At 45.8% G+C, this 26745-nt stretch overlaps 3 protein-coding genes across 5 annotated transcripts; 1 reads left to right on the forward strand and 2 right to left on the reverse strand.

Annotated features, from left to right (window-relative positions):
• Nucleotides 1–2607: 2607 nt before the first annotated feature.
• Nucleotides 2608–8289, reverse strand: prdx5 (peroxiredoxin 5). The gene is made up of 6 exons (XM_066719088.1): nt 8133–8289; nt 6663–6797; nt 6384–6515; nt 6011–6049; nt 4478–4542; nt 2608–3371 (listed from the first exon to the last, which is right to left on the reverse strand). The coding sequence occupies exons 1-6, from the start codon at nt 8250–8252 to the stop codon at nt 3263–3265; spliced, it is 600 nt and encodes a 199-aa protein (XP_066575185.1). The 5' UTR covers nt 8253–8289; the 3' UTR covers nt 2608–3262.
• A 2559-nt stretch (nt 8290–10848) lies between these two features.
• trmt112 (tRNA methyltransferase activator subunit 11-2) lies at nt 10849–12838 on the forward strand. The gene is made up of 4 exons (XM_066719090.1): nt 10849–11153; nt 12246–12347; nt 12442–12531; nt 12679–12838. Exons 1-4 carry the CDS (start codon nt 11079–11081, stop codon nt 12778–12780), a joined length of 369 nt encoding a protein of 122 aa, XP_066575187.1. The 5' UTR covers nt 10849–11078; the 3' UTR covers nt 12781–12838.
• Nucleotides 12839–13521: 683 nt separating this feature from the next.
• On the reverse strand, nt 13522–26064 carry esrra (estrogen-related receptor alpha). Of its 3 annotated transcripts, XM_066719091.1 has the most exons (8): nt 25581–26064; nt 23839–23974; nt 21321–21704; nt 20906–21022; nt 20678–20785; nt 20402–20569; nt 16169–16438; nt 13522–15904 (listed from the first exon to the last, which is right to left on the reverse strand). In XM_066719091.1, exons 3-8 carry the CDS (start codon nt 21700–21702, stop codon nt 15651–15653), a joined length of 1299 nt encoding a protein of 432 aa, XP_066575188.1. In that variant the 5' UTR covers nt 21703–21704; nt 23839–23974; nt 25581–26064; the 3' UTR covers nt 13522–15650. The 3 variants fall into 3 exon arrangements, with proteins under 3 accessions (XP_066575188.1, XP_066575189.1, XP_066575190.1); XM_066719092.1 differs by lacking the exons at nt 23839–23974; nt 25581–26064 and adding an exon at nt 23180–23279; XM_066719093.1 differs by lacking the exons at nt 23839–23974; nt 25581–26064 and adding an exon at nt 23062–23178.
• Between the last annotated feature and the right edge of the window lie 681 nt (nt 26065–26745).

A 26745-nucleotide genomic window follows, 5' to 3' on the forward strand; every position in this document is an offset into this window, starting at 1 on the left:
ACCAAGTACTAAGTCGAAGGGGTCAAATACTTATTTCCCTCATTAACATGCAAATCAATTTATAACTTTTTTGAAATGCGTTTTTCTGGATTTTTTTTTATGTTATTCTGTCTCTCACTGTTAAAATACACCTACCATTAAAATTTATAGACTGATCATTTCTTTGTCAGTGGGCAAACGTTCAAAATCAGCAGGGGATCAAATACTTTTTTCCCTCACTGTATACACAGTGCCTATAGAAAAAAGTTTGCTCCCCCTTTCCAAATGTTCACCTTTTGTTGCCTTATAATCTGGAATTAAAATGCATTAGACTCGTTTTTTGCTTTTTTCATTTACCTACACATCTCGCATCACAACTTCCAGGTGAATAAAATATTCCATCAAATTGTAGACAATTTAAAATTAAAATAGCTTGGTTTTAGTGGCCAACCCCATTGTAATTACAATCCTAAATTACCCCAGGTGTAAACCGCCAGCTTCATCAATGCTCCCCAAGGATCTTGACAGAGCTTGAAGAGTTTTGGAGAGAATGGTCAAACATTGCCAATTCTAGGTGTGCACAGTTAGTAGAGACCCATCCCAACAGACTCACGGCTACAGTGAGGGAAAAAAGTATTTGATCCCCTGCTGATTTTGTACGTTTGCCCACTGACAAAGAAATGATCAGTCTATAATTTTAATGGTAGGTGTATTTTAACAGTGAGAGACATAATAACAACAAAAAAATCCAGAAAAACGCATTTCAAAAAAGTTATACATTGATTTGCATGTTAATGAGGGAAATAAGTATTTGACCCCTTCGACTTAGTACTTGGTGGCAAAACCCTTGTTGGCAATCACAGAGGTCAGACGTTTCTTGTAGTTGGCCACCAGGTTTGCACACATCTCAGGAGGGATTTTGTCCCACTTCTCTTTGCAGATCCTCTCCAAGTCATTAAGGTTTCGAGGCTGACGTTTGGCAACTCGAACCTTCAGCTCCCTCCACAGATTTTCTATGGGATTAAGGTCTGGAGACTGGCTAGGCCACTCCAGGACCTTAATGTGCTTCTTCTTGAGCCACTCCTTTGTTGCCTTGGCTGTGTGTTTTGGGTCATTGTCATGCTGGAATACCCATCCACGACCCATTTTCAATGCCCTGGCTGAGGGAAGGAGGTTCTCACCCAAGATTTGACGGTACATGGCCCCGTCCATCATCCCTTTGATGCGGTGCAGTTGTCCTGTCCCCTTAGCAGAAAAACACCCCCAAAGCATAATGTTTCCACCTCCATGTTTGACAGTGGGGATGGTGTTCTTGGGGTCGTTCCTCCTCCTCCAAACACGGCGAGTTGAGTTGATGCAAAAGAGCTCGATTTTGGTCTCATCTGACCACAACACTTTCACCCAGTTCTTCTCTGAATCATTCAGATGTTCATTGGCAAACTTCAGACGGGCCTGTACATGTGCTTTCTTGAGCAGGGAGACCTTGCGGGCGCTGCAGGATTTCAGTCCTTCACGGCGTAGTGTGTTACCAATTGTTTTCTTGGTGACTATGGTCCCAGCTGCCTTGAGATCATTAACAAGATCCTCCCGTGTAGTTCTTGGCTGATTCCTCACCGTTCTCATGATCATTGAAACTCCACGAGGTGAGATCTTGCATGGAGCCCAAGACCGAGGGAGACTGACGGTTATTTTGTGTTTCTTCCATTTGCGAATAATCGCACCAACTGTTGTCACCTTCTCACCAAGCTGCTTGGCGATGGCCTTGTAGCCCATTCCAGCCTTGTGTAGGTGTACAATCTTGTCCCTGACATCCTTGGACAGCTCTTTGGTCTTGGCCATGGTGGAGAGTTTGGAATCTGATTGATTGATTGCTTCTGTGGACAGGTGTCTTTTATACAGGTAACGAGCTGAGATTAGGAGCACTCTCTTTAAGAGAGTGCTCCTAATCTCAGCTCGTTTCCTGTATAAAAGACACCTGGGAGCCAGAAATCTTGCTGATTAATAGGGGATCAAATACTTATTTCCCTCATTAACATGCAAATCAATGTATAACTTTTTTGAAATGCGTTTTTCTGGATTTTTTGTTTTTATTCTGTCTCTCACTGTTAAAATACACCTACCATTAAAATTATAGACTGATCATTTCTTTGTCAGTGGGCAAACGTACAAAATCAGCAGGGGATCAAATACTTTTTTCCCTCACTATATAACTGCTGCCTAAGGTACTTCCACCAAGTGTTAATTGAAGGTGTTGGAGAGTTTTCCAATTAAGATTTTTGCATCTTTAATATATATATATACACACACACATGTACACACACTTTTTTTTTTTCCTTTCACAATAAAACTCATATAAATGCATGAAACTCTGAGGCCCCGACTATGCAAAATGTAAAAAAAGTTCAAGGAGGTGTAGACTTTCTAGGCACTGTATGTATGTCTGTCCTCTGACATAGACACAAGTATACATAGACACTCAGACTCCATATACTTACACACAGACACACACAATTTGCACTTATACATACACAGTGCACACATGTATGTATAAGTGTAGTGTCTATGTATACAAGAACCACATACACTCTCCACTTAATCCGTCATGAGTAACAGACTCCACACTGCAGCTGCTGGGAATATTATTTTATTGCTTCTACTTTACACCTCTGTATTATAGATTTAAAATTGAAATCTGAGAGAAATAAACTACAGTGGGTGGGGGTCACACCTGCTCCCCAGGAAAGGATCTGTCTCATCAGTGTAACGGTTCTAGGAGACCAAGATCACAACAGTAGAGTACAAGAGTCCGTTCAGTATCTGGAATAAACTCCCCAGCGATGTGGTTGAAGCTGAAAATTTGGGAACATTTAAAAACAGCCTGGATAGGATCCGTGGATCACTTAGTTATAATGGCCTCCTCTCGTTTGTAAACTTTCTTATGTTCGTATGTCATTATTTAAAGCTGCCACTTGGGGGCAGCAAAACCATCAGACAAAAACAGAACTGTGATGAGGTGAACTTTCTTATGTTCAGTAAAATACAAGACTGTACAGTACCATAGAGTACAGAACAGATCAGATCTGTAAAGTACCATAGAGTACAGTACAGTGAGTGCAAGATTATGGGAGCAGGGCTGGACTCCTCCTCCTCTCACTCTCTTTGGTATCTTCCAGGCTGCTCCATTGTGCGTGTGTGGAGAGGGGTCTACAGCAGGGAGGGGAGCGCAGGTGTGTGCGTGTTTGTGGGGCGAGGGGGTGCTGGTTCTGGTTCAGTCCCGTTGGGCTCACAGCAGGTCGCTCAGCACGCTGGTGGCCAGGCTGCAGGTCAGGCCGGTGCCATCGGGCTCCACGCTGAGCTTCTTCACCACGCCGTCTTCCACCAGCATCACATACCTGCCAAACACACAATATGGACTCCATTAGGATTGAATACTACTACTAAAAAGTTAAGAATTAAAGACACATTATAAGCATATGCATTAGGGCTGTGCGATATGACGATATATATCGTATGATGATAGAAAAACGTCTATCGTTTCATATTATGCTCTTATCGTTTATATCGTGGTGTCGCAAATCCCAATCTTTACGGCAGTATTTTTCGTCATTAGGAAGGTTTGTGTTCGTCCCAGTTCTTCCACACGTGTTGGATGCAGGTGATAAATGTGCATCACAAACACAAACAGACATGGAGGAGAGTGAACTGACACAGAATAACCAACATAACCAAGAGATACTTTAATGCGCAAGCGCACACGTTGCGCCCCGCTCTCGTCGCCGGGCTGAACTCGATGTGCAAGCACCCCCCACCCCCGCTAATTTAGACGGATATAATTTGTATACAATTAAAGAATAATAAAGTTTGTTTGCATTTTAATAAATTTGGAAAGCAATGCAAACAGATGCACAAATTTGCATTAGATGGTGAAGTGGTACAACAGTTTATTATTTATTATTATTATTTAGTATTAACACGTGCTGTGCCGGTAAGCAGAATCGAAACGGGACAGTCAGAGGAGAAATGTCCCTGTCTAGCAGATGTTAAATGCACCACTATAAACCCGGCTGCGGTAACATCTACCTGAATCTATAGCATTTTACAGCGCATGTGTTGCGTGATTACTATTACTTGTGTTATTGTTATGTGACAGTAAATCATATATATGGGATATAGATTGGATGAAAACATGAAATATCGAGAAAGATATATCCTGTATCGCCCAAACTTCTAAAAATATCGAGATATTATTTTTAAGTCATATCGCCCAGCCCTAATATGAATATATATTTTTAAATGTGATACTAAATAAAAGCAAAAATTATAAAAAAGGAATAATTTACAACACAAATATGTATGTCATTAAAATAAAAACATAACTAATAATTGAAATAAAATAATTATAATAAAAGTAAATGCTACAATAAAATCGCTAAAATGTGGCCGTGGTTGTATTGGTGTAATTCAGCATTCAGTATTGTCAGTAAGCAGGCTGTCTCACCTCTTAGAGCGGACGCTGCCCAGCACTGGGACCAGCTGCTCATTGTCCAGCAGCAGGTCCACTGCCTGAGGGAGAGAGAGAGAGCGGTCACTAATGTTCGTCTGTGTGTAAAACAGAAAATCTATTGAACCATCCTAATTAAACTCTTTCAGCGTCTACACACGGAACACACACATTGCCAAAAAAAAAAAAAACGCGAGATCACATGTAGACAAGTAAACAAGCTAACTCAGCCTTTTATTTGCTTATAATTTGGCACAATAAGTGTTTTCCCCTCATTCCTTCATTAAGAGGAGGTTATATCACCTGGAATTAAATGGCTAGATTGTGAAATTAATCATAAATCACAATCATGAAATACAGCCTATACAAAACATCTTAAACTGAACACTATGTATGCTTCCGTTGTACATAGGAAATGATTTACAGGTGGAAACACTGGGGTACGTCCATAAACGGTTTTACACCGATTCGCTATTTCAGACACTGTTGTATAAAATACAAGTTCGAGTTAACATGCATGCGTCACCGCGCATACAGTTTATTATGAACATGCTGTATATCAGTGGATAATATTTCAATCATTTTGTGGTGTATTTGTAATGTTATTCTTGTTGGAAAAACAGTCGGATATAGAATTGGTGTAATGTAAAACCCTCAATGACTACAGACCCTAGCACTGATCATCAAAGCGCCTTGTTTTGGGGATCTTTGCGCGTAATCATGGGGAAACCAATAAACGGTTGGGCGATCTTGGGTGCTGTTAATAGCATTATGGTTTAATGGGAAATTGTGCTTATTGAAATCTGTGATGATGGTCCCAAATCGTAGTTACATTTTCCCTGTTGCCAGACACTGCAACATTGTCACCACATGTATCTCTGCTGGCGTGCAATCCTACATGCTGAATAGACTGTTTAAATACAGCAGCAACAATGTCAATTGTGTTTCTTCATGTGTTTAAATTACACTTTTAGGTCGTTAGTATTGAATGCACTCTTAATACATTGTGATTATCGAGCTGTATATAGAGATGTACTTAAAGTTGCACTCACCAGCACAGATGTAATAGTGTATTTTATGTTCTCTTACTGTAAAATATGTATATTTTGTGTAATTCGCCCCGAGTAAGGGTGTTTGCTATGAAAATGTATGAATGAATCATGCACACACCAACCAAGGACACACGATTCGTAGGGGACACTGAATGTGGCATAACACCGCATTTCTGACAGTAGCAGAAGAAACTGCATTTCTGACCAGTTCAGAAAGAAACATTACATTTCTGTCCAATCTATATCGCCACAATAACTCTTCATCACACGTCTTTCCTTTCATGGAAGGTCCACAGACGCAGTCATTGCTGCCGTCTGCCAACTCCTAACTTGCGAGAATCATATTGTTCTTAAAGTGTTGCTCTCCGTGCTGGCCAGGAACCAGTTTTCCAGAGGAAATGCACGGAATGGTTCCAGATTAGGCACCAGCTCCGAACCAGCACCGGAACCATGTCGGTGGAAAAGCGCTAACACTCACCTTGGTAAAAGCTCCGGTGGGGTCAGCCAGCATTCGAACCTGCAGGAGAAACTGGACATTAATGACACACAACAGCAACAGCAAACACTGAATAATGAGAACAACAACAGTACTACTCTCAAGAACAACAGGAACCAGAATGACAAGATGAGGAATACAGGAGCAGGAATAAAAACAACTGGAACAAAAGAGCCAGAGAACAGGCAGGCACAGAGCCACCCTAAGGACAGGACTGGGACGGGGACAGGGCGATGTGAAGGATTAGGGGACGGCTCCAGTACGAATGCAAGGGAACAAGACTGTGGCAACAGAAGCAGGACAGTACTGAGGAACAGGGCGCGGTGCCAGGCAGCAGCCCTGCCCAGGGACAGACCTTGCCCTCTGCCCCTTGATCCCGGCCCCAGGCCTCCATGACAAAGACGTCGTTCACGGAGATGCAGGCCACCTCCTGCACACCCTGCCCCCGTAGATCGGCCGCACTCGCCACAAACCCGGGCAGGTGAGTCTGAGAGAGAGAGAGAGAGAGAGAGAGAGAGGGGTCAGGGTGTCTCAGTGTGTATGTGTCAGTGTCTGGTGTGTACCAGTGACAGGGAGGCAGCCGGGGGGATTATTGTGTACTCGTCGGGTGGGGGCGGGGGCTGTGTTGTGGTACCTTAGAGCAACCAGGGGTAAAGGCTCCAGGCACAGCAAACAGGATGCCTTTCTTCCCCTTAAACAGCTGATCCATCGCGACCTTTGACCCTGGGTCACCCTCTTGCACCTCCACGGCGGGCAGCTTCTCTCCAACCTGAGGGAGAGAGTTTCAACTAGATGAATCTAACATTACAGGTTTACAAGGAATACAATATTACTACTACTACTACTAATAATAATAATGGTAGTATACACTATTGCGGGTTCATAGTGTAGACTGGTTAAACAAGTCTATTGTTAATCTTCCACCCGCAGCCCCCCATCTCTAGGAGTTGCTTCCTCCCCACAGACAATAGACAACTGCCAACTGATAACTTGACAAACACAGCACTTCCTCTACACAACACAGACACTGAAAGACAGCCACGAAACCGTAACCTCACATTGTGTTCAGGCGATATTAGATTTCGTTATGATGAGGATTGTTATCCCAGTGGGGCATGGCGGGAGGTGACAGAGCCCAGCGTGTGGTCGCTGGGGGCCAGCCCTCCACCCAACAACATGGTCTGTTGATGGAGTAACAGCTGGTGTCCTAGTGACTGGAGTCAGATTCAATTAACGACATCAATAAATGAACAAGGAGTCGCATCACTGATGGAGTCGGTCTCTCGCAGAGGCCGAGGACAGAGGGGTTAAAACCCAGTACTCAGTGTGGTTGTAGCAGCAGCAGTAGCAGTAGTAATAGTAGTCAACCCCATCCTATGGCTGTAGTAATAGCAGTAGTGGTTGCAGCAATAGCAGCAGTAGACACGGTTATGACACTGTGCGCTGTTGAAATCTGGGGTACATTCCCGGAACAGTGCGCTTGTGAAACCCACAGTACAGCCCTCATGACAATTTGAAGTAATACAAAAAGCGTGATTTATAAAAACTAATATACAGGTACTACTGCTACAAATAATAATAAATAATACTTTAGATGAAGAGCAGGGTTTAACATTGCACATTGTCCACCAACACAGAAACAGCACTGTTGTCATAATTCTCATGAAGTCACACACATGAGGTCATTTAGCACCCGCGTCTTTATTCCAGGGGGCGGGCGCTTCTAGAACCCAGAGGATTCCATACAATCTAAATCACGTCATAAATCGTGGGTCCTTATCCAGAAATAAGTGTAACTGTATATCATTATCAATCAGGTAAGTCAGTATTATATAAGCGACACAATGGAACAAAAACTGTCCGTGACACTGTTATATAACAAGACTGAGCATAACCTGAGGAAGCTTGCAAGTCTAACACAAACGCACAGATGCATAAATAACTGGCTTTTCTGTAGGCTAGTCTCCACTGCCAGCAGATCACGGGCTATAGGATACAGTCAGTCCCGGTCTGTTTGCACACTAAAGCCGCAAAGATCCAGTAACCTCTGCGTCCGACTCCCCCGCCCCGCTGCTGCAGTTAACCGGCCCCGGGGTGTCCGTACCTTGATGGGCATGTTGGCGGCGGCGGCGGCGGTGTGGATCCGACCTGTGCGTCCGACTGTGAGTGCGACTGGAGCGGCTGCGGCGGTGCCTCGACTCAGGAGAGCTGGGAGACGGATCATGGTTGTCCTGCGTCTGCGTATTTATACACACTGGAGCACAGAGTGGAGTAGGAGGGGGCTGCTGTCGTCACAATGATTCTTGCCCCGGACTCATCCCTGCAGGGTCATTGTGACGACAGCAGCCCCCTCCTACTCCACCTCTGACCGCAAGGATATGGATTGTGAAACCCGCGCCGTTCTGGATCTGGGGAGACCAGTCGCTCTTGAGCACAATTGTAGCACTGGACAGGGTTTGGAGCCAACATGGCGACTGGATCAGCGGCTGCTCTGGCGTCCCAAAATCAGATCAGCAACAGAAGACCGAGGCTTGTGGCACAGAAACCGCACCAGACACTGGAGACGAAACTGGGAGAGAATGTGTATTTGTGTTTGAGTATGTGTGTGTGTATATATATATATATACATGTGTGTGTGTGTAAATAGACAGGCTTGTGTACATGGGTATGTTTGTGTGATCTCAGTATGTGGTATAAATACTTTCTGTCCCTATATGTCCATTGCCTTATCCCACTCCCTGTGTTAAGGAATGGCCACAGTGTGCGCAGATGTGATACTGTTGGTTTGTGTTAATGTAAGTGATCTGGTAATATTGATCCTGTTGGACATGCCAATAAAGCACCATTTGAATGTGTGTGTGTGTGTGTGTATATATATATATATGTTTGAGTGTATGTGTAAAATGTGTGTGTTTGTGACTGAATGTGTGCGTAAAATGTGTCTGTGTGTGCTGCCCTGTGATAGACTGGCACAGTCCACCCTGCTATGTTCCCTGTGCCCACCGGCCCCCTGTTCTGGATGAGCTGGGTATGGAGGGTGGCGGGGGGGCAACAGTGCGAGACTCAGCAGGAAGAGCCCCGGTGAGCAGTGGGCCTGTTTAGACTCGCCGGGGCAGAAGAATTCCTGTTTTTAGGTTGTGCTTCCTGGAATATCTGTATTTTTTGTTCTGATTTCCTGAATCACAAAGATGCAAGGGTGGGTGTGTAGTGGGGGGGTGACTCAGCAGCTGTCTCTGAGGGCAGGTATAGCTCTGTTCACATGGGCACTGGGGTACTATGCACTGTTTATATCATCATCATCATTATCATAATAATAATAATAATAAACATTATGCTGGTATAATATTAATCAACATTAAACTAGCTGTGTTTTCTGGAGGTATCTATCTGAATTAACAAGGACACTCGGAAGGTCACGCCCTGCTAAACCAGTTACCGAAAGGTGATGTAATAATTATTCTGGAGGAAGTACCAATCACAAACTCCCCTTCTTGTTGCACCAAGACACAAGAGGAAGTGAAAAAGAGTAAAGTCACACACACTTGCACATTCACACACAATAGCAGACAGAGATACACCCACATACACATACTCATACACACACCGACAGACACATTCACACACACTCTCAGACTGAGATGCACACAGTCAGAAACACAGACAGAGAGACACACAAGACACTAACACTCAGAGACACAAGACACACACACACAGAAAGACAGAGACACAAGACACTCACAGAGACACACAGAGAAATATACACGGACAGAAACTCAAGACACACACTAACACAGAGAGAAACGTACACAGACAGACACACACAGACATGCTGGACACACACACTAACACTCAGAGACACCAGACACACACACAAAAAGAGACACAAGAGACACACAGGTACTAAAGGGAGGAATCAGAAAACTAGGAACTGGAGTGATATACTGAATTTAAAAATACTACTGCTAATACTGCTACTACTACTATTACCACTGTTGCACCAGAGGACTCTGCCCCTCTCCACTCCTTCACTCTTTTTCCAGCTTTGTCCCCAACGACCTTCCCACTGCAGTCAGCACCGCCCAGTCCCTGACCACCTTTTCTGCAACGACTGAAAGACACGCCTGCTCAGACTGTGCCTGTAATATGGAGGCCTGACCTCCTGGTCTGCTCAGCACTCTTCCTCTTGTGCACTTTATTAACTCTGCTTCCTTATGCTGCTGATGTAGTTGGCACTTCTATTGTGTTACTGCCACTTCTCCTATGCCCGCCCTCCCTTTAGTACAGGGGTTCCCAAAATGCGGCCCTCAAGGGTGTTTGCTGTGGCCCCCCAAAGCCAACCTTCAACCACTCCTTTTCTGAATCTTTACTATATTTTTACACTTCATTAAAATGTTCTGTTACAAATTGCACATCTAATTTGGGGAACAATAATAAAACAACAATTAAAGTTAATAAATGTATAGGAAATAAAATAAAATAAAAAATAAAAACATATGATTTGGAACATGTTTTGTTTTCATCGGTGGTTCATTTTCTACTGTGGCCCCCCATCCCATGCGACAAATCAGGAAATTGGCCCTCCATCACCAGACATTGGGAACCCCTGCTTTAGCACATACTGAGACTTCACTGTATTTGTCCGCACATTGAACTAGGATTCAGCTCATTGTATTGATATTACTTATATTGTTATTTGTTATAAACAAACAAACAAATAAAAAATTACTCAATACTCTAGTAAAAGCCTGCTGTATTTTCAATGAAGTCAATGCATGCTGCGGGAACCTTGTTGCCACTCGCCGTGTGTTCCCTGAGTGGGGACCTGTTTCAGCGCTGCACCACCGACCCTCTTTCCGGTCCATGCTGTTCCATATCAACACTGAGGGCTTTGGTTCAGCGCCAGCGGAGATCGGGCTTTGTCGTTTACAGAACCACTGCTACACATAATAACAATATTCATTAGCTGCCATATTGATTAGTAGCCGTGCTTCCTCGCGTCAGCCTCGGGTTCCTGCGGCGAGTCTCGCTCTGCGGCGTGGCCCGGCTCGAGATGAAGCTGCTCACGCACAACATGCTGACCTCGCACGTGAAGGGGGTCACGAACGGATACCCGCTCATCATTAAGGTGACGTCAGTGGCGCGGCGGTGTCTGTCTGTCTGACGTGTGTGTGTGTGTGTGTGTGTCAAGTCGATCTGTATGTCTGTCTGTCGGACTGTCTGACGTGTGTGTGTGTCAGTCGATGGTGTTCCTGTATGTCTGTCTGATACCTGTGTGTCTGTCTGTCTGACGTGTGTCTGTCTGTCTGACACGTGTGTGTGTGTGTGTGTGTGTGTGTGTGTGTCAGTCGATGGTGTTCCTGTATGTCTGTCTGATACCTGTGTGTCTGTCGGTCTGACGTGTGTCTGTCTGACACGTGTGTGTGTGTGTGTGTGTGTGTGTCAGTCGATGGTGTTCCTGTATGTCTGTCTGACACGTGTGTGTGTGTGTCTGTCTGATACCTGTGTGTCTGTCTGTCTGACAGGTGTGTGTGTGTGTGTCAGTCGATGGTGTTCCTGTATGTCTGTCTGACACGTGTGTGTGTGTTTGTCTGATACCTGTGTGTCTGTCTGTCTGACGTGTGTCTGTCTGTCTGACGTGTGTGTGTGTGTCTGACGTGTGTCTGTCTGTGTCTGTGTGTGTGTTTGTCAGTCGATGGTGTTCCTGTATGTCTGTCTGACACGTGTGTGTGTTTGTCAGTCGATGGTGTTCCTGTATGTCTGTCTGACACGTGTGTGTGTTTGTCAGTCGATGGTGTTCCTGTATGTCTGTCTGACACGTGTGTGTGTTTGTCAGTCGATGGTGTTCCTGTATGTCTGTCTGACACGTGTGTGTGTCTGTCTGATACCTGTGTGTCTGTCTGTCTGACACGTGTGTGTGTGTCTGTCTGATACCTGTGTGTCTGTCTGTCTGACGTGTGTCTGTCTGACGTGTGTGTGTGTGTTTGTCAGTGTCAGTCTGTCGATCGGTGTGTCTGTCAGTCTGACGTGTGTGTGGTGGGGGTGGGGCAGGCTGTACACAGGTTTCACAAATGCAATGTGTATCAGTCTTGGTCATCATTTGTGTTTTAATCTGGACTTTCTCTCTCTCTGTATGTCCACCTTCCTCTCGTTCTGTGTACGTGCCTGCCCTTGTGTGTGTGTCTGTCTGCATGTCTCTCTGTGGGGGTGTGTGTGCCAGGCGTCGGAGGTGAAGCAGGTGGAGGTGGAGTTCAGCGCTCAGTTCGTGTGCAGGATGCTGCCCAAGCTGGACTGGAGCGCCCTGGTGCAGGCGGCCCAGAGCGTGAGTCTCCTATCATTATTAATTGTACATCTGCAGTGGTGGTTTTGGGTGATGATGGCGTTGCTCAGTAATGGGTGTGTTGTGTTGTGCTCAGGTGGGAGTGACCGGTCTGCCCGAGGCGCTGGCCGCAGAGTACGAGCAGGACGAGGAGTTCCTGCGCGTGGCTCACCACGCCCTGCTGGAGGTGCGTCTGTCTCTCTTCCTCTCTCTCTCTCTGTCTGTCTGTATCATTCCCTCTCTGTTGGTCTGTGTTCCTCTTTGTGTCAGTCTCTTTCTGTGTCTGTCTGTCCCTCTCCATCCATCTCTCTCTCTCTCTCTCTTTCTCTCGCAGGTGGAGGTGGTGGAGGGGTGTCTGCAGTGCCCAGAGTCGGGGCGCCAGTTCCCCGTGAGTCGCGGCATCCCCAACATGCTGCTCACTGAGGAGGAGGGATAGAGAGGGAGGGAACTGTAATTGTTATAGCTTTTGTAAAATAAACCGTGTTGACCCTTGACCCTGTCGCCTGTGTGCTCTCTCTCCACCCCGCAGCCTCCCAGGCTCCTGTCTTTGTTGAGTACTTGTTATCATTGTCATTCTTTCTTGTGCGTCTGTTGTGTTACCGTTCACTCTCCATGCAGACAGACGGACAGGGATACAGAGAGGCTAGTGAGACCGACAGTGACCCAGATAGCATACAGACAGATGATGTGAACCGACAGAAATAAATAAGGAAGCAGCCAAGAGAGGCAGATGAACCCAGGAACATGAGAGTGGAGGGAGGGAGGGAGGGAGGGACAGAGGAGAAAAAACAAAAAGTAACATGGTGTTTCAGTCCTGCAGTGAAGTGGCAAGAGTTCTAGCCCATGCAACTGTCGCGCACCATAAAACTCCCCCCCGCTAACTTCCTGTCCTGCACCACAAATATCAAATCTCCCCCTGGCTCACTTCCTGTCCCGTTTCAGACTCGCTCATAAGCCTGTGTGAATGCAGTGGACTTCCAGCAGCATCCTCTCGCCTGCCTAACTGGGCCGGGCCGTCTTCTAACCAGACGATCCTGGATGCACCTATACAATAGGAGCCGATCCTGCTCCCAATACAGGCTAGCCATCGACATCACTCTAGCCACTGTGACAACATCAACCAGCGCCACATATGTGTATGTAGGGACAATAATGCAAACGCTTCCTTCAGAAGAGAGATGGGGAGGAGCTGCATTCACACACAGCCTGTTTATTAGCAACAGTGAAGTCAGACCTGGGGGGGATGTGTGCACTGGGACTGACACACCTGAGCCCCACAAGAATCACTCACACACACTCTGACTCTCACAGGCCCATCTACAGCTACACAGCATTTACAAAACACACGACGACAATAATAACACAACTGTAACAATCTCCGATGAATCAATGTAGAATAAAAAATAGATTTAATGATTGTTTTTCCTGTTTTAAATACATTTTTTTTTATTTTGCAATACAATAATCACCCACTTCTCCCCTGTTCCTTATTAAGGATTCTTGTTATTACTACTGTGAATATTCATATGCTTTTTGATACCAGTTTTGTGTTTATGTACAGAGACACTTAAACCTGTGAAATAAATAATTTTGGGTTATTGCTTCTATTGCTTATTGGACACACACACACACATTCACTCGCACTCTGATTGACAGGAGTAATGTAAAACAGACAGACAAACACACTAACAAAGAGAAACTCTAAAATGAATTTGCTTCTTTTTTCTATCCCTTATAAAGCAAACAGCAAGTTATTTTGCTCAAGCCACGGTTTCAATTGTAGGGTAAGATCGATCTCATAATTATTACAAATTTTACAGACGTTTCTCGCATTGTACAGTCGTGCCAGGGATCTGAGAAGTGTTGAATATATATGAATGTGTTTGTATGTACACACACAAACCATTTAGAATTGTATTAATCTGTAGTTTTCAAGTCACAACTCTATGACTCCTATCGCTGTCACCCTGCTCCTATAGAGGGTGCCATACAGGCGGGAGACACCAGGCGGCACCAGAGTGCAGCGGCAGGAGACGCTCATCAGATCCCTGGTTCACAGCAACAGCAAACAGACACTAAAACACCCAATTAAAATATAGTAAAAATAATATACAGCATCAGTGACAACTCAGTGAAATGAAAAATTATTGCTTATCACATAAAACAAACACTGTCCAGACACATAATATAATATAAACAAACTGACATATACACACAGGGAGAGGGAGGAGAGATGGGGAAGAGGAGACGTCTCAGTCTCTCAGATCGCGGACAGTGAACTCTGTGGTCACTGTGCCTGTCCCCCTGTCCCCCACAGCACAGTGTCCTCTTGTCCATCGACAGTGTTCGTCCATTTTCTATGGAGTGGTGTCCCTGTCCATCAAAACACAGTGTGTCCATCCACTACAGACCAATGTCCATCTGTCCCCCCACAGTACAGTGTCCTCTGGTCCATCCACTGTCATACAGCGTGACCATGTGTCCATCAACGCCCAGTGTGTCCACAGTATCATTGGTTTTAGTCGTGTCCTGAATATTCACTGTGGGTCAGTGGGTCCCAGTCACTGTTTGTTAGTGGGTCCAGGTCACTGTGGGTCAGTGCAGAGATGTGGAGCAGCAACACACGATGTACAATCATCTTATTATTGTCTTCCATTAAAAATCTGTTTAATAGTTTCCCCTTTTACACTCTGACACACACACACCTCACTCACTGACATGCACACACACACTCACACTCATTCACAGATCTCTACCTTAATTTAATTCCTCTATATTATAAATAAAACTACTTTAATATATAGATTTCCTATATACAGTATGTAGATATAAAAAGATTATTACTGTAAATATGTATTAGTCTGTGTGTATGTCTGTGTGTCTATAACATGTATGTATGTCTGTCTGCCTTGTATGTGTGTGTGTGTGTGTGTGTGTGTCTATAACGTATATGTATGTGTGTGTGTGTCTGTCTGCTAAACTGTCTGCCAATCTGAGGATTCCTCATCTGTCCTACATGGCTGCCCAAGGTTAGGCGTCAGGGGTCAGGCAGTCAAGTATGGCTTTGTGTAAGGGTTTGTGTTTTTTGGGGTGGGGCAGTCGATCCCCTTGTAGTGCATGTCTGGACATAGCCGGGGGGGGGGGTGTCGTCTGTCTGGACTTTCCTTTTCTTCCCTCCCTATCCCTGCATCTTTCCCATCCTCTACTCTCTCTTCCACCCACCCCATCTCCTTTCTCCCCCTCCCCATCCCTCATTATTTCCTCTTTACAGCCTACCCCCCTCCCTCTCCCCACCCCCCCACCCTCTCAGGGAGAGTCCATCATGGCCTCCAGCATCTCGAGGAACAGTTTGTGCATGGTGACGCCCCCCTGGCTGCGGATGGAGTGGAAGGCCATCAGGGCGCGGCCGGCGGTCTGTCTGAGCAGCGGCAGGGTCAGCAGCAGCCGCCCCGCCCGCCGTGGCTCCTCCGGTCGCCGCGAGGACTCGTACTCCGCCAGCGCCTGGTGCAGCAGGTCCCTCAGCTTCTGCACTGCCTCCACGTCCTCAATGTACACAGAGTCTGAGAGAGAGAGAGAGAGAGAGAGAGAGAGAGAGAGAGAGAGAGAGAGAGAGGGGGGTTAACACATACACAGAGAGTCTGAGGGAGAGAGAGAGGGGTTAACACATACACAGAGAGAGCAAGAGATAGGCGTTACTATGAGTGGCTCCAGACACTATTGATCAGAGAGTACTGACATCAGACACAACTGATCAGACAGCATGGATATCAGACAGTACTGATCTAAAACAGTATTGATCGGGCCCGATCGCAGGAGGGGCGTACCGGAGTTGGTCAGCGCGATGGCCTTCAGCAGAACGTACTCCTCACGATCCAGCCCCAGGGCCCGGTACCGCCGGGCCAGCTGCGCGATGGCGGCGCTGAGGTCCGACAGGCCAGCCTGCCTGCTGCGCCGCGCGTCCAGGACCAGGTCCTCCGCAAATACCACCTCCTCCTCACTGCCCACGGACAGCCACGCCACGCCCAGCACCAGCACCTCCAGCCACACCGACTGCAGCACCGACATCTGGTCCGCCAGGGACAGGGACAGGAAACCTGCGAGGGACAGAGCGGGAGGGAGGGTTAGTGCCAGCATAGTGTATATATTTTTTTGTTTCTTTCTTTCTATGCATAAAATATAATGTGTCTTGTCCTTTTCTTTCTTCTGTACTTTAATACGTTTTATAAGGCATTGTGATTTATTATTATTTTATTTATTTTCCATACATGTATGTAATGTTCTATTGCTTTGGCAACATGAATTTGTCTATATGTCTACTGAGAGAGTAGTAGAAAGTAGAGCCCGATACTTTGGGTCCGATACTGATAACGGGGGAGCACAATTTCCCAGTTTTCGATATATCTGCCGTAGGGCTGGGCGATATGCCTTATATATATATATATATATATATCGATATTTCATGTTTTCATCCAATCAAGCTACAAAATACATATATATATATATATATATATATATATATATCGATATTTCATGTTTTCATCCAATCAAGCTACAAAATACTGTAAGACCAAAGAAATTCAAACTACAAGTATTTTGTTAATCATTAAATATGTGAAACTAACAAATACTACATGCAGACTGTCATTGTAAATATATACAGAATGCAACATTACAGCGCAAGTGTTGTGTGATTACTATTACGTCTGTTAAGTTGTTATGGGATATATATACATATACAGTGAGGGAAAAAAGTATTTGATCCCCTGCTGATTTTGTACGTTTGCCCACTGACAAAGAAATGATCAGTCTATAATTTTAATGGTGGGTGTATTTTAACAGTGAGAGACAGAAAAACACATTTCAAAAAAGTTAAAAATTGATTTGCATGTTAATGAGGGAAATAAGTATTTGATCCCCTATCAATCAGCAAGATTTCTGGCTCCCAGGTGTCTTTTATACAGGTAACGAGCTGAGATTAGGAGCACTCTCTTAAAGGGAGTGCTCCTAATCTCAGCTCGTTACCTGTATAAAAGACACCTGTCCACAGAAGCAATCAATCAATCAGATTCCAAACTCTCCACCATGGCCAAGACCAAAGAGCTGTCCAAGGATGTCAGGGACAAGATTGTACACCTACACAAGGCTGGAATGGGCTACAAGACCATCGCCAAGCAGCTTGGTGAGAAGGTGACAACAGCTGGTGTGATTATTCGCAAATGGAAGAAACACAAAATAACTGTCAGTCTCCCTCGGTCTGGGGCTCCATGCAAGATCTCACCTCGTGGAGTTTCAATGATCATGAGAACAGTGAGGAATCAGCCCAGAACTACACGAGAGGATCTTATTAATGACCTCAAGGCAGCTGGGACCATAGTCACCAAGAAAACAATTGGTAACACACTACGCCGTGAAGGACTGAAATCCTGCAGCGCCCACAAGGCCCCCCTGCTCAAGAAAGCACATGTACAGGCCCGTCTGAAGTTTGCCAATGAACATCTGAATGATTCAGAGAAGAACTGGGTGAAAGTGTTGTGGTCAGATGAGACCAAAATCGAGCTCTTTTGCATCAACTCAACTCGCCGTGTTTGGAGGAGGAGGAATGACCCCAAGAACACCATCCCCACTGTCAAACATGGAGGTGGAAACATTATGCTTTGGGGGTGTTTTTCTGCTAAGGGGACAGGACAACTGCACCGCATCAAAGGGACGATGGACGGGGCCATGTACCGTCAAATCTTGGGTGAGAACCTCCTTCCCTCAGCCAGGGCATTGAAAATGGGTTGTGGATGGGTATTCCAGCATGACAATGACCCAAAACACACAGCCAAGGCAACAAAGGAGTGGCTCAAGAAGAAGCACATTAAGGTCCTGGAGTGGCCTAGCCAGTCTCCAGACCTTAATCCCATAGAAAATCTGTGGAGGGAGCTGAAGGTTCGAGTTGCCAAACGTCAGCCTCGAAACCTTAATGACTTGGAGAGGATCTGCAAAGAGGAGTGGGACAAAATCCCTCCTGAGATGTGTGCAAACCTGGTGGCCAACTACAAGAAACGTCTGACCTCTGTGATTGCCAACAAGGGTTTTGCCACCAAGTACTAAGTCGAAGGGGTCAAATACTTATTTCCCTCATTAACATGCAAATCAATTTATAACTTTTTTGAAATGTGTTTTTCTGGATTTTTTTGTTGTTATTCTGTCTCTCACTGTTAAAATACACCTACCATTAAAATTGTAGACTGATCATTTCTTTGTCAGTGGGCAAACATACAAAATCAGCATATATCCCATATATATGATTTACTGTCACATAACAATAACACAATAGTAATAACGCAACACATGCGCTGTAAAATGCTATAGATTCAGGTAGATGTTACCGCAGCCGGGTTTATAGTGGTGCATTTAACATCTGCTAGACAGGGACATTTCTCCTCTGACTGTCCCGTTTCGATTCTGCTTACCGGCACAGCATGTGTTAATACTAAATAATAATAATAAAAATAATAATAATAATAATAATAATAATAATAAACTTCACCATCTAATGCAACTTTTGCATCTGTTTGCATTGCTTTCCAATTTATTGAAATGCAAACAAACTTTATTATTCTTTAATTGTATACAAATTATATCCGTCTAAATTAGCGGGGGTGGGGGGTGCTTGCACATCGAGTTCAGCCCGGCGACGAGAGCGGGGCGCAACGTGTGCGCTTGCGCATTAAAGTATCTCTTGGTTATGTTGGTTATTCTGTGTCAGTTCACTCTCCTCCATGTCTGTTTGTGTTTGTGATGCACATTTCTTGCGGCATCCGACAAGTGTGGAAGAACCGGGAAGAGCGCAAACCGTCCTAATGACGAAAAATACTGCCGTAAAGATTGGGAATTACGACACCACGATATAAACGATAAGAGCATAATATGAAATGATAGACGTTTTTCTATCGTCATACGATATATATCGTCATATCGCACAGCCCTATATCTGCCGATATTGACTTTTTTCTTGTAGCATCCAAAACACACACTTTCTAACATGGATCCCACAAAGGTGTCTTCTCCGAGAAATTGAGATAAATATGTAGGATTTTTACATTTGAATAATAAACTTTTATAAAGTTTTCTTAGTAGAGTTAACAGTACTTTTAATCATAAATAACAACCACAAATTAAACATTGCAAAAATAAATTAAATTAGAATAAGGGAGAATAATGGAAAAATATGAAAATATGCATGTTCTTTAGAACAAATAATAAGATAGTATTAGTGCTGGTCTAGCTTATATTAGCATTTTACACTTGTCAGGTTCACAAGGCCTCCTCAGTGCTCAGTACTGCCGATCCACAGCTCATTTTTTCATATATTTAAAAATGCCCTCTAAAGTGTAACTTATTTACTGCGTCTGTTAAAAGTTTTGCAATACGAATCATATCCAAAACACGATCATAATACCTCAGTGAAGTTTTATAAATCTTGTGTAAAGTTTCAGTTTTCTTCAGGTGTGTTTTTTCACTAATTTTCTGTAGAATTTGTTAATATAATCTGAGTTTGCTTGTCATTTGGAGACAGTTTTTGCTTCCTGATATCCAAGTCAACATCTTCAGCAAACATTTAGTATTTCTCTTTATTTGAATTGCTACTGTGAATTCTGAAAAGCGATTTAATTCACTTTTCAGTAAAAATGCGCCTCTATGTCATAGTATATGGTAATCTTGCGTGGTGCCGCTGTGCTGAGAGTCATTGTGGAGTCGGAAGCTTCCAGCAAAAAATGAAAACATCATAACTATGTTACAAAACTATTGTAAATAAATATAATAATTAATGTAAAACCAAATAAACATGTATTTACTTTTTGTCAGAAGTCTGATGGTAATTTGAAAAAAATATTTAGCCAATAGTTTGAAAAAACGTATCGGTGCATTATGGGAGGAATATGTGCCGATACCAATATTTCTGTAAAAGTCTAATATCGGCCAATAATATTGGTGCTCCAATAATCTGTTGGGCCCTAGTAGAGAGACACACAGAAACATTCACAGACCCCCCCCCCCCCCCCCCGCACCGGGGATGTGCTTGGCCCAGCCGATGATGACGACGAGCTGGCGGTCGGCCAGGTCACACAGCGTGCTCAAGGTGCGCAGGCCCCCCTCCTCCAGCAGCGGGTCGGGTAGCGCCAGCAGGGGCTCCGGCTCAGCCACCAGCAGGTGGGACACGATGAGGTGGGACGATCCTGGGACACAAGACAACACAGTGACTACCTGTCTCACACACACAAATACATATGAACAGACACCGGACAGCACAGTAAGACTGTCCAGTCCAGCCCAGTCTCTCTCACCCTCTTTCCTGAGCGGCAGGCTGGGGGGGCTCTGGTAGGCCGCACTCTCCACCTCTGGTCGTCTCTTGTACTTCTGTCTCCCTCCTCGGACCCTGTCCAGCCGCACCCCTACTCAGAGAGACAGGCACAGAGGGTCAGGTGGACAGCATTATACAAAGACAGAACAGGGTCACAGTCACAGTTCCTCACCCTCTCTGAGCATGCTCAGTACAGGTGTTAGTTTCTTACCCTCTTTGAGCATGCCCACTTTCAGGCACTTTGTGAAGCGGCAGGCCTGACAGGCCTTCCTGCGTCGCTTTGTTATCTCGCACTCGTTAGACGCCGGGCAGCTGTACTCGATATTACCTGCAGAGAGATGGATAGAGAGAAAATGTTCTGAACATGTTTCTTGTGAAAAACGGAAGTGGCGTTGGGTAAGAAATAATAGGTAAACAAACTGATAATGGTCTCGATGAAGAAACCTCACAGTATGAGTATATTGTGGTGTTATTACAACGTTACTAGAATGTTGTTGCAGTGCACTACAGTGCTGTTGCTCTCACACTGCATGGTCCTCTTGAAATCTTTACGCTATCAATGTGCGGTGCTGTTATTACAATGCTATTACAGTGTTATTGCAGTGTATTAGTGCTGCTGCTCTCACCCTGGATGGTCCTTTTGAAGAAGGCTTTGCAGGCCTCACATGACGCCACGCCGTAGTGGTACCCCGAGGCAACGTCTCCACACACCAAACACAGGCGCTTGGGCAGGGTGCTCAGGCCGTACTTACAGCGCCCGCCTCCCCCCGCCCCCTCCTCTGCCCCCCCCCCCTCCTCTTTGAAGTGGCAGCGCAGCGGGGGGGTGTAGGGCGGGGGGGAGTAACGTCCCGTCCCTCCTCCCCCGCCCCCGCTGCCGCCCCCTCCGCCACTGTGGCTGGAGTCTGAGGAGGCCCCTGGGCTCTGACGGCCGCCGCCCCCGCCCCCCCCCTCGGGGCTGGAGGGTTCAGCTTTAATGTACAGGTCGGAGCGACGATCTCGACTGGACATCACTGGAGGGAGAGGGAGAGAGAGAGAGGGAGAGGGTTAATAAACTCACTGGAAATGTTTGGACATCTGTTGAGCAGCAACATAGACTTCTTATCTAAATCAATTCTACACTGAGAGACAGAGAAACACATAGGGAGATGGAGAGGGGGAGGGACAGTGGCTGCAGCGCTGGGGTGACCCCCTCCCTTGACCTCACAGTGTCACTATAATCCCACCAGCCCTCCCTGAACTAAAAATGCACCTCATTAATCTCTTACAAACATTAACAACTCCAATCTGGGCCCTATAGTCAGCCAGGGAATCACTCAGTCAGTCAGTGTGTAACAGTCCGCAGCAGTGAGATGATTATATTATGTAACACATGACCCCTAGAACAACAGATCAGCTTACTGGGGGAAAGTGAAGGACATGTACAGAGAAAGACAGAGAGAGAGAGAGAGAGAGAGAGAGAGAGAGAGAGAGAGAGGGAGTTAAAGAGAAAGAGTTACAGATGACAGATCAATATATGTGTGTGAACAGTACAAGAATGCACAACATGCTGAATCATATGATTCGTGTTAAAATCACAGCAGTAAGTCAGTGTTATTAGAACTGTTCCGTTGCCTAGCAGCCACAAGCGCACACCCCCCCCTCAGGCCTCCTGATCCGCGACACTGTCGCAAAGAGCGCCGTGCGCCGCACAGGGACGCTGCCGAGCCGCTTCAATCAGACAGCGTTTACACTTTCAGTTGGACTGATAGGGAGAGACGTTGGTACGTTCGTGGAGGTTGAGGTGGGGGCGAGTTAAAAAAAAAGACAGTAGAGAGAGAGACCAGCAACCGATCCACACGTGTACATCCGACCCCCCACGCAGCGTGATACGTCAACTGATAACACCCATAATAATAACAAGCGCATTGTACTATTATTATTATTATTATTAATAATAATAATAATCATCATCATCATCTGTATTAGTGACGTTCCTAATATCTTCTCTCTCCAAAATGTAAATTCGCTGGATTCTCTTAAACAGAGAATACAAGACAAGACACAACTGTCAAATGGTCGCTGAATCAGTGCCGAACTGTAATCATCATCATTATTATCATATGATCATTATTATTATCATTATCAACTACCAGCGCCGCAGTGTGCACACACGTGCAGAACAGGCTCTGGCGCTCGATGTAGTGCGTGAGGAGCAGGAAGAGAAGAGAAGAGAGGGGGTGCTGTTTACACACAGGAGCACGTATTATAATAATATTAATATTATTAATACTACTACTAATAATAATAATAATAACAACAACAACACGTTGTGACGCGTAATAATAACCAGACAATGATCTCGAGCAAGAGCACCGAGCACACGCGTACCTGACTGTATACACTGCGGTGTCCGTCCTGCGCCGCCTGTCTGAACACTGGGACAGTAAAGTCTGTGCCTTTACACCCCCTCTCTCTGCACCCCCCACCACCAAAAAATAATAATTACCTTAATTAATAAAACACTGTCCGCGCACATAGTAAGGCCGGCAGCCATAGTCCAACTCGACCAGGATTCGCCGGCTCATCAATATTCATGAGAAAGTAAGGGCGGGAGCAAACAGTCTCTCGCAAACATCATTGGATAGTCCTAGACTCCAACGCGTTTCATTGGTCGCCAACTGGGGGAGTCTAGTTATGAATATTAAACAGCAGGTGCGAGCTGATTGGCCGACGGGCGAATCCGTTATGAATATTCACACCGGACGGAGGGGCAGGAAGTGAACTGTTTTCTTGGTTCCGTTTCAGTGATTGATTCAGTGACTGGCGGAGCGGGCGGCCACGTTAACAGACATATGGGTTGATTTTGCGATTCGGGCGAGTGGAACTATATTGTGAAGCAGGGTGATATTTTATTTATTTTTTATTTTAATGTATCTAATCAAATCTTGCACATCAGCAGCAGAGCAGTGGTATGTGCGCACAGACAACACGAGGGGCAGGAGAGAACATTACAAATATATATATATATATATATAGGGAGAGAGAGGGGTGAATGGATTAACAGAGGGAGAGAGATATGTGCACACACAGAGACAGACAGATCAATACACACACACACACAAATAGACCAAACCCCCCAAAACACACAGCAATACAGACTGGTACCTGTGTTTGTAAAAGTCTCCTTCCCTCTCACCCTCTCTCTCGCTCTGTGCTGGGGCAGTGTGGCTACAGATGTCCTCCCTCCTTCTCCCTCTCTCTCTGTCTCTGTCTGTCCGTCACACTTTGTCCATCGGCAGACCTGGGGAGGACAAGCACACACTCATCTACTGGACTCGCATGTTCCCTCCCTCCATCGGTATAGGTATAGTGCCTTGCTCACAGATACACAAATTCACACGGAGGCTCGCAGACTGCCACACACACACGCACACGCATGCTGACAGTCTCCCTCCCTCTCCCCCAAGTGTGAGTGTTGCAATGCCAGACAGGCACAGTGTGAGCTGTGTTCCAAAGGTCAAAGTCACAAACCATTGTGAAGGTCAGAATGTGTGTCTGTTTCTCTTCCTGCCTGCCCGCCGCCTACTTCTCGGTCTCGCTCTGTAATGTTTCATTACTAATACTACTACTACTACTGCCACTGCTACTGCTGTGACTGTTACTACTAATTTTGAAGCGAAGTGTGAAGGGCCTAGGGCTAGGGAAGGAGAGAGAGAGAGACTTACAACCCAGTCTGAGAGAGAGAGAGAGAGAGAAAGGTGAGGGGTAACTGGAGATCAGCAACACAGACCTTTATCAAGAACCAGTTTGAGAAAAAACAAACAAGACAAAAAGAAAATCAGGAAGGAGAGAGAAAATGGAGAGGGGGAGGGAGGACAAAAGATTATATATAGATAGATAGATAGAGAGAGAGAGAGAGAGAGAGAGAGAGAGAGAGAGAGAGAGAGAGAGTGTTATCTGAGTGTGATTGCCTGCATGGTTGTCAATGTGTAAACGTTGTGTGTTTGTGGACTAAACAACAGCTGACCTCTCTCCCCCCTTCTCTCTCGCTCTGTTTATTGTGGGTTTGGTCTCAGGCATGGGGGGGTTAACTTCAGTTAGGGGTAGAGAGAGGCAGTTAGTTCTACAGATAAACCACAATATAGAGACAGTCCAGTTCAGTAAAGCAGGGTCTGCACCTGAAACTGCGCTGTACACACTACACTAGTGCACTGACAGACTGTTCTCTCTCTCTCCCCCACATCCCTGTCTTGTTCTCTCTCTCCCCCGTCGAGGGCCGGCGCGATGCGTGCAATGACGTGCTCTAGCTGGCTGACGCGCAGACGCACGGCGCGTCACTCCCTGCAGCAGCCAATCAGCGGGCCGCGTACATTACTCGCTATGTGTGTGAGTTGTGGAGTATATTTATAGACACGACCATCGTGAAAAAAAAAAAATCACGCAGGAATTTGACCCGACAACAGGACACACAGTCCCGTTATTACCGGGTCAAATCAGAGAGAGAACAAGGATAAAGAGAGAGAGCTGTACTGTGCATATGGATTTAGCACCTTGTTTTTTAAGCCTGCGTTTCCCTGCCCGCAGTCATGTCCGCCTCTGTGTTGCCGGTGACGCTGGGCTCTCACTGTACAGTTCATTTTATGACACAAAACACCGTAAGCGCTTCGAGATGTACAGGAAAGTCGCTATATAACACGTGTGTGTGTTATTATTACGTAGTAGTAGTAGTAGTAGTACTGAACTGTAACGCTTGACATGGACACTGTAACTAAACTGAACTCAAATTGGATAAACAGGTTTTGCAAATACACACAATACACATCCCCATCCCCCTACACACACACTGCACACATGCACATTGTGCGGATACACACACACGGGCATCGGCTACAGTGCGGGCAACTCACCCGGCCTCTGCACGACCATCGACGGAGGCGCCGGTGTAGCGAGGGCCGGTCGGTGTCGGCCGCTGTCTCTCTCTCTCGCCCAGCTGTCACCGGGACGCCGTGTGACAGCAACACTCAAGCTCCCCTGTCACCCACTCGTGACTTTAAACGTCAAAATAAAACGACAAATAAACAAACAAACATCAATACAATCCAAATAAATAAAACGCACGGAATCGCCGAGAAGCCGGTCCAGCTGCAGCGGGGGCCGGTGCTGTCCAGCCCCGGTCAGCGGGGGCGCCGAGGCGGGTCAGTGCCGCTCCGGTGAAGGTCGTGCTGCCGAGCGGGGTGACTCCGTGGCCGCGTCCGCTCTCCCTGGCTCTAATGCCGGCTGAGGAAACGGGCTGGGCGCTCCGCTGGACAATCCTTTCTCTCCTCGCCGCCTCTCAAACTCTTGTATCTACTATCACGTCTTCCGTGGTGCTGACTACTAATCTACGTACATCCCCCTCTGCTCTTTTCTCCTCCTCCTCCTCCTTCTCCTCCCTCCCTCTTTCTCCTTGTCCCCCTCCCTCTCCCGCACCCGTCCTGTCCCGCTAGCTCGCTTTAGAAAACGGCTCTTCTGCGTTGCACGAAATGCGTCGCATTATCCCTATGATGATGATGATGATTATTACTGTTGTTGTTGTTTCGTTAATCCCGCACTGCACAGCAACTGCTATAACAGTATTGCAATGCACGTCACTCCCAGTGATCCTGCTATAAGTAACACGTCTCATATTATGCATTTATGGATGGATTTGTCTATGCATGTCTCGCCCAGAGCGATTTGCAGTTGTTCCAACATATACACACTGACCACGTTTAACACGCAACAAAAAGCACAGGGCAGAAGCAATGAAGTCATAAAAACAAGAAGTTACATTACTTAAGGACATACAAACAATGAAGGGCGGTCGCTTTAGTTTATTTCCATGTTGTGCATCAGTCTAAGCTTCTGTGCACAGCGGGGTCTTTCCAGGCTCTGATTCACCCCCACACTGCGCACAGGTCAGTGAAGTGGACAGTCCACAGCTGTCTGTCTGTCTGTGTCAGAAACAGCAGCGCGCTTGTTTACGACATTATACTGCAACGACCTCTAAAAGTGAGGGAATGAGAGAGAGGGAAGGAAAAGCAGGAAGGGGGG

This window comes from Amia ocellicauda, chromosome 12, assembly GCF_036373705.1.
Source record: "Amia ocellicauda isolate fAmiCal2 chromosome 12, fAmiCal2.hap1, whole genome shotgun sequence".
Lineage (NCBI taxonomy): Eukaryota > Metazoa > Chordata > Actinopteri > Amiiformes > Amiidae > Amia > Amia ocellicauda.